At 45.0% G+C, this 8070-nt stretch overlaps 1 protein-coding gene across 2 annotated transcripts in view; it reads left to right on the top strand.

Annotated features, from left to right (window-relative positions):
- LOC110520475 (uncharacterized) overlaps nt 1-8065 on the top strand; it is a 149151-nt gene extending 141086 nt beyond the window's left edge. For both annotated transcript variants that reach the window (XM_036975025.2, XM_036975026.2), the window contains 12 exons: nt 203-277; nt 3089-3196; nt 3305-3412; nt 3502-3699; nt 3807-3923; nt 4064-4225; nt 4585-4683; nt 4817-4963; nt 5123-5239; nt 5675-5866; nt 6065-6351; nt 6592-8065. In XM_036975025.2, the coding sequence (XP_036830920.2) occupies nt 203-277; nt 3089-3196; nt 3305-3412; nt 3502-3699; nt 3807-3923; nt 4064-4225; nt 4585-4683; nt 4817-4963; nt 5123-5239; nt 5675-5866; nt 6065-6351; nt 6592-6846 (1865 nt within the window). In that variant the 3' untranslated portion in view covers nt 6847-8065. The remainder of the gene's footprint in view (nt 1-202; nt 278-3088; nt 3197-3304; nt 3413-3501; nt 3700-3806; nt 3924-4063; nt 4226-4584; nt 4684-4816; nt 4964-5122; nt 5240-5674; nt 5867-6064; nt 6352-6591) is intronic.
- Nucleotides 8066-8070: the final 5 nt, after the last annotated feature.

Consider the following 8070-nt stretch of genomic DNA (forward strand, 5'->3'; position numbering starts at 1 on the left):
AAAACTCATGGATACGTACAGTACCGTAGACGCCAGTAGTACTCCAAACTCCACTTTCCAGCAGTTTCAACTCAGTTAAATCTTGTCTTTGTTAAGCACTTGGACTCGAAGCTAAAGTCCCAGGCCTATTTAACAGTTCCACAGAAGAAAGAATGAGTAGTAAAAGGTACTTGCTGAAATGCGTCATTGTTTTCTTTTCCAGGTGAGGGGGGTGCCGTTATCGACATGCCCGGATCCACAGGACTGAGGGGGGAGGATGGTTTCCCTGGGGTTCCAGGTGAGTCACTCATTCAGACTGGCTTTCTTCATTTGCACTAGGAACATAAATTCACTGAAAACCTGTAGTTCACTTTCTTTCACTAGATATCACACCTAAACTATAGCTGTAGACAAAACTAATTTCCTGTTAGACATAATCACTTTTTTATATACAGTACCAGTCAAAAGTTTGGACACACCTATTCATTCAAGGTTTTTTTTTTTTTTTTTTTACTATTTTCTACATTGTAGAAAAGTAGTGAAGGCTTCAAAACTATGAAATAACACATATGGAATCATGTAGTAACCAGAAAAGTGTATAACAAATCAAAATATATTTTATATTTGAGATTCTGCAAAGTAGCCACCCTTTGCCTTGATGACAGCTTTGCACACTCTTGGCATTCTCTCAACCAGCTTCATGAGGTAGTCCGCTGGAATGCATTTTGATTAACAGATGTGCCTAGTTAAAGTTCATTTGTGGAATTTCTTTCCTTCTTAATGCGTTTGAGCCGATCAGTTGTGTTGTGACAAGGTAGGGGGGTATATAGAAGATAGCCTTATTTGGTAAAAGACCAAGTCCATATTATGGCAAGAACAGCTCAAATAAAGATATATGAATGAGTGATGATACAGAACGGCATAGGCAAGATGCAGTAGATGGTATCGAGTACAGTATATACATATGAGATGAGTAATGTAGGGTATGTTAACATTATATTAAGTGGCATTGTTTAAAGTGGCTAGTGATACATGTTTTACATAAATTTTTCCAATATTAAAGTGGCTGGAGTTGAGTCAGTATGTTGGCAGCATACCGACCGTCTCGTCGTTGTTGGTAATCAAGCCTACCTCTGTAGTGTCGTCTGCAAACTTGATGATTGAGTTGGAGGCGTGCATGGCCATGTAGTCGTGGGTGAACAGGGAGTACGGAGAGGGCTCAGAACGCACCCTTGTGGGTCCCCAGTGTTGAGGATCAGCGGGGTGTAGATGTTGTTACCTACCCTCACCACCTGGGGGCGGCCCGTCAGGAAGTCCAGTACCCAGAAACCCGGAATGTTTTAATAGTTGCTGTGGGTACGTCATCGCCGATGCACTTGCTAATAAATTCGCTCACCGAATCAGCGTATTCATCAAAGTTGTTGTTTGACGCAATGTGGAACATATCCCAATCTATGTGATCGAAGCGATTTTGAAGCGTGGAATCAGATTGGTCGGACCAGCGTTGAACAGACCTAAGCGCGGGACATTCCTGTTTTAGTCTCTGTCTATAGGCAGGGAGCAACAAAATGCAGTCATGGTCAGCTTTTCCGAAAGGAGGGCGGGGGAGGGCCTTATATGCGTTGCGGAAGTTAGAATAACAATGATCCAGGGTTTTACCAGCCCTGGTAGCACAATCGATATGCTTATAGAATTTAGGGAGTCTTGTTTTCAGATTAGCCTTGTTAAAATCCCCAGCTACAATGAATGCAGCCTCAGGATATGTCGTTTCCAGTTTACATAGAGTCAAATAAAGTTAGTTCAGGGCCATCGATGTGTCTGCTTGGGGGGGAATATACGGCTGTGATTATAATCTAAGGGAATTCTCTTGGTAGATAATGCGGTCGACATTTGATTGTGAGGAATTCTAAGTCAGGTGAACAGAAGGACTTGAGTTCCTGTATGTTGTTATGATCACACCACGTCTCGTTAATCATAAGGCATACCCCCCCACCACTCTTCTTACCAGAAAGATGCTTGTTTCTGTTGGCGCGATGCGTGAAGAAATCAGCTGGCTGTACCGACTCCGATAGCGTGTCTCGAGTGAGCCATGTTTCTGTGAAGCAAAGAACGTTAGTCTCTTATGTCTCTCTGGAATGCTACCCTTGCTCGGATTTCATCAACCTTGTTGTCAAGAGACTGGACATTGGCGAGTAGTATGCTCGGGAGCTGTGCGCGATGTGCCCGTCTCCGGAGCCTGACTAGAAGACCGCTTCGTCTGCCCCTCTTACGGCGTCGTTGTTTTGGTTCGCCGGCTGGGATCCGATCCATTGTCCAGGGTGGTGGGCAAAACACAGGATCCGCTTCGGGAAAGTCGTATTCCTGTTCGTAATGATGGTGAGTTGACGTTGCTCTTATATCCAGTAGTTCCTCCCGACTGTACGTAATAAAACCTAAGATTACCTGGGGTACCAATGTAAGAAAGAACACGTAAAAAAAACTAAATAATGCATAGTTTCCTAGGAAAGCGAATGGAGGCGACCATCTCTGTCCGTGCCGGCTTCAACCCAATTGAGTTGGTTTAGGATGAGTTGGACCACAGAGTGGAGGAAAAGCAGCCAACAAGTGCTCAGCATATGTGGGAACTCAAGACTGATGGAAAAGCATTCTAGGTGAAGCTGGTTGAGAGAATTCCAAGAGTGTGCAAAGCTGTCATCAAGGCAAAGGGTGGCTACTTTGAAGAATCTAAAATCTATTTTGATTTGTTTAACACGTTTTTGGTTACTAGTTTTGATGTCTTCACTATTATTCTAAAATGTAGAAAACAGTCAAAATAATGTTAAACCCTTGTATGAGTAGGTGTGTCCAAACGTTTGACTGACACTGTATATATAATCTAATCATCCTGCTTCAGGATTATTTTACTCCTGCTACAAAACTGGTCAAATTAAGATCCTACATCTGCATGGACTGGTGAGAGCAAATACCTGGTAGGCCTCCACCATAAAGCTGTTACCTATTCTATGTTATAAGATCAGTGCAGATGAAGAAAATTAGTCTACTTAAGATGCTCGCTGAGAAGTGTTACCATGGTAACAGTGTTCCTGATGCCCTCTGTCTCTCCCTACAGGTCAGAAGGGCTACATTGGGAATCTGGGAGACAGGGGAGGTGGAGGTTTCCATGGTATTGAGGGCATGAAGGGCGTGCCAGGTGAACCTGGCACAGGAGGACCTGTAGGTAAGAGACTTGACTTCTTGCCCTGTTGCTCACATTATTAGAATGAGTGTCATTCATTGCCTGTGTCTGACTGTTACCTGTCTGACTCTCTGTGGTTGTTGTCTCCAGGATCTGATGGTCAACAAGGGTTTCCAGGCAACCAGGGTACGAAGGGATGGCCTGGGGTCCCCGGAGAATCAGGCATACATGGACAACCAGGCTTCCCCGGACAGAGAGGTACACACACACACACACACACACACATGGGTGTGCACATACACAAAACCTTTGCCTTAACACTGTGTTTGATCTGCTCCTCTCTGCAGGTTTCCCGGGACTAAAGGGTATATTCGGACTGGATGGGCTGAAGGGTCAGAAGGGAATCCCTGGACTTCCAGGTCAGGATAACTTTGGAACCCCAGGTGACCCCGGTGCTAAGGGAGCGAGGGGAGAGACAGGTATACCCAACTCCGAGGTCGGGACACCCGGATCGCTGGGTTTGAAGGGAGTTCAAGGACAACCAGGTTAGTCACTGCTCCTAAAGAAACATTGCATTTTTTTGTTACAAAGATTGGAGGACATTTTGTGTTTTATAGTGTCTAAGACCTCCCTCTTCTCTTCTTGTCCTCAGGTGACCAGGGCCAGGTGGGACCCCCAGGGTTTCAGGGCCCCCAAGGGCCACAGGGCACCTCAGACAGACCCGGACCGTCAGGAGAACCTGGCTTCCCTGGACCCAAAGGACTGCCAGGTGGAGTAGAAAATGACGAAGTGGAATGTGTAGAATTAGAGTAGATTAACGGACCGAGTTTTTATCCTCTGGGATGTGTAGTGTGTGAAGTGTTTTGTGTGTGTATTTGGTGTGCTAATAATGGTTGTTTTGTTTTGCAGGTTTCCCTGGGCCCCGTGGTTTACCTGGTGAGCCCTCTCAATATGGAGAGAAGGGTTTAACTGGCCAGTATGGCGTCACTGGATTCCCTGGTCTGAAAGGAAAGCAGGGGGATCAGGGACCATCAGGATACAAAGGACAGAGCGGAGTGTCTGGGAAGAAAGGTGCGGATCATATACTCTTAGAACAAAAGGTGCTATCTAGAACCTAAAAGGGTTCTTTGGCTGTCCCCATAGGATAACAAAACATCATTCTGGATTCTGTTTTGGAATTCCTACATGTTGTAATTCCTACATGGAACCACAAAGGGTTATCCTATGGGGAAATCCGAAGAATCCTTTTGGAACCCTTTTTCATAAGAATGTAGGATTATAGTATAGATTATAGTATAGAGGAGAAATTCCAAAATACAATCCAGAATGATGTTTTGTTATCTGTTTCACTTTTGACAGACAGGGAATATTGAGCTGTTTAACCTTTCACTGAAACAGTAAAAGTAACAGCCATGGCTTTTGTTGCAAAGGTGTGAAGGGAGGTCAAGGGATGATGGGATTTCCTGGTAGGTCTGGTTTCCAAGGAGACCGAGGTCCTTCCGGCCCAAAAGGAAGTACTGGACTCACAGGTAAGGATGTCATCTCACTCTGTTTGATATCACTCTGCACATCACTATAATTCACCTGAAAATCACCCACATTATCATGAAAGTTGCCTGTTTCTCACGTGCAAACTGTGTGTGGCCTGGTCTGGTCCTGCAGGTTATCCAGGAGCCCCAGGTAACCAGGGCCCAGCCCCACTACCCACCAGGATGCCAGGAGAGAGGGGTGCTCCAGGTCCTCAGGGTATCCGAGGACCGGAGGGGGTACAAGGGGAGAGCGGCCCTAAAGGACCCCCTGGAGATCCAGGTAGGAGAATGTGTTACAGTGTTGTGTTGTTGTCAATATAATAGACTGTTCTATATACAGTTTCTTCTGTGGGATTAGCAATCTTTTCTCTGACCTTTTTTTCCCCCATTTTCCTACTTCCTTACCCCTTAAACCCCTATTCCACATCTCCCCCTCCAGGCTACTTTGGGCCCCAGGGGCAGAAGGGGATGCCAGGGGTGGGTGGCAGACCAGGTGCCCCTGGGTACCGTGGGAATGTTGGAGGGAGGGGCCATCTTGGTCTGCAGGGCATGGAAGGTAGGTACAGTATGGCAGGTGTGCCAGGGCAACGGGGTATATTAGAATTATAGCACTCAGGCCTGGATTAAGAGAGGGAGATGGGGAGCTGGTTTCCCCCAAATGGTTTGGATAGAGTGTTATTGGTCTGAATGAGCCACTAGTGTATTATGAGAGAAATGACCCATGGTCTGTAGTGATTATTAGTTCTGTAATTAGCTTACTGATAAAGAGATTTTAGGATGCTGATCTGAAACAAATTAAATCCAGTATTCCATTTGCTGTTTTTATGGTGGTGTGATTTATTAGACCCGGAAATGTTGTGTTTTTAATGTAAATACATTTTAACCACACAAACATTTAGAAAAGAAAACAGACAAAAACATTGCACATATTTTATATATTACGCACAGATGCATTTGAACCTATCTCTCTCTCTCTCTCTCTGACCCCTAGGTCACCATGGTAACCCAGGAACTACAGGGTTGCATGGCATGCCGGGCCGCAGTGTGAGCGTGGGATACCTGCTGGTGAAGCACAGCCAATCAGAGCAAACCCCCATGTGCCCCGTGGGCATGTCGAAGCTGTGGGACGGCTACAGTCTGCTGTACTTCGAGGGCCAGGAGAAGGCCCACAACCAGGACCTAGGTGAGAAATTCACATAAACACCACATGATTATTGGGTTATACTCATGTCTATTCAGATTTAATTGGATTGGCAGATAGAACAAGTAAGGATGTCTCAAATTTGCCTGTAGTGTCTGTAGCTCAGTGTCATCATTTTATATGATTACATTTATTGGTTAATTGATTGATCGGTTGATTGAATTGATCTGTTGATCCCAGGTCTGGCGGGCTCCTGCCTCCCTCGTTTCAACACCATGCCCTTCCTGTACTGCAACCCCGGAGACGTCTGCTACTACGCCAGCCGCAACGACAAATCCTATTGGCTGTCCACCACCGCGCCCATTCCCATGATGCCCGTGGAGGAAGGTGATATCAAACCCTACATCAGCCGCTGCTCTGTGTGCGAAGCTCCGTCCGTCGCCATCGCCGTGCACAGCCAGGATATTACCATCCCACAATGCCCTGCTGGCTGGCGCAGCTTGTGGATTGGCTACTCCTTCCTCATGGTGAGTCTCTTTGCTTCCTTTTCTACACAATCTGAAGTGCCCTCCTCTCCTTGTCTGCCATTCTTCATCTCTACTGATCTGAAAACGCAGGACAGGTGAAAGCCATATGATTGAAGCCTACTGGGAATTTGCTTTAATCTGTTCAGTTCTTTCACATCAGGGAATATAAATGCCATAGGTAGGAAGTTGAATAAGACGTTCGTATCAGTGTTCATACAACCTCTTACCCCTCCCCCCCAGCACACAGCAGCAGGTGACGAGGGTGGGGGTCAGTCTCTGTCGTCTCCTGGTTCCTGTCTGGAGGACTTCCGTACCACGCCCTTCATCGAGTGTAACGGGGCCAAGGGCACCTGCCACTACTTCGCCAACAAACACAGCTTCTGGCTCACCTCCATCGAGCAGTCCTTCCATGCAGAACCTGCCTCAGAGACCCTGAAAGCAGGCCAGCTCCTCTCACGCATCAGCCGTTGTCAGGTCTGCATGAAGAACCTGTGACCTGGTTCACCCTAAGTCTCCGTTGACCCTGTGATGTCATTTCCTGTGACCATACCCCCCTGCCAAACACAATTCAGGTAGTTATTGCCTTTGGTCTTAGGCACAGATCTAGGTTTAGCTTACCCTCCCCAATTCTTAACTGTAGCCATGAAGCGGAAACGCAAAACTAACCTTAGATCAGCATCTATGGGACAGCTTCATCCTACTCCCCCGAACCTTGACTTGTGAGGACTGAAGGACTGTGTGAACGCTTCAAATGGAGAGCAAGTATGCTGTGTTAAGAAATAAATCACTGCCATAAAGTCAGCGATATGAAATTTACATGTAAATGCTTTTTAATTGTTTGTCCAATTTGATATGGTGCTCTAACTTATTACCTCAGCTATAATTATACACCAAATGTTTAACTGACCATACCAAGAACATACAGCTGAAACAACCAAAGATGCATGTGTGTGTGTGTACGCACCGCTTCAGTTATCAAATGGATTAAATGGATTGGTGTGTACTGCTTCAGTTATTACATTTTAAAAGTGTTTGTTTTATTATTCAGGTATAAAGTGCTAATGCCACTTCACTAATAGTGACCCTCAACCAATTGTAAATTAGGTTTGGTTGAGGTTTTTGCTCTTAACATTCAGTATTATATTCAGTATTATTCTGCTTTACATTGTGTTCGCACATAACATAAGAGCCACTGTGCAAACCTTTGCCTCAGTTTGTTCGCTATATCAATATATTTCACAGCTCTTACCCGAACGTGACATTCACAAATTGCTTTGATCACAAAATGCACTGATTTACTTTATATTTATATCTGCTGAATGAACTTAATTCACTCATAACTAAAAACTTTTTTTTACCCATGACATCACATTTTCCCAGTATACATTGTTCATATGAAACAGTCAGCTCAGTCTCTGCTGGAATCAAGCCAGCACAGAAATGCAAACAACTCTGTCCAAAGTCTAAGCTACAAGGACTGGTTGAACAAAATCTGGTCAGCGATCCCTCCAGAGCATGTATTTGTCTATCACATTCTAGGTCCTAGGAAGTCTGTTGAATTGGCCATTAAAATAACACCAGTTTTATATTGTACATTTCCAACCACTTCAGATGAACGGCTTTCTTTGGCCATTAGTTCAATGTAATTATGTTGAATCCATAGAAATGTATTGTAATGGTGTCATGACTCAAATAAATGGTTTTGTTTGTTGAATTTGC

This window comes from Oncorhynchus mykiss, chromosome 3, assembly GCF_057628025.1.
Source record: "Oncorhynchus mykiss isolate SJ-2025 chromosome 3, ASM5762802v1, whole genome shotgun sequence".
Lineage (NCBI taxonomy): Eukaryota > Metazoa > Chordata > Actinopteri > Salmoniformes > Salmonidae > Oncorhynchus > Oncorhynchus mykiss.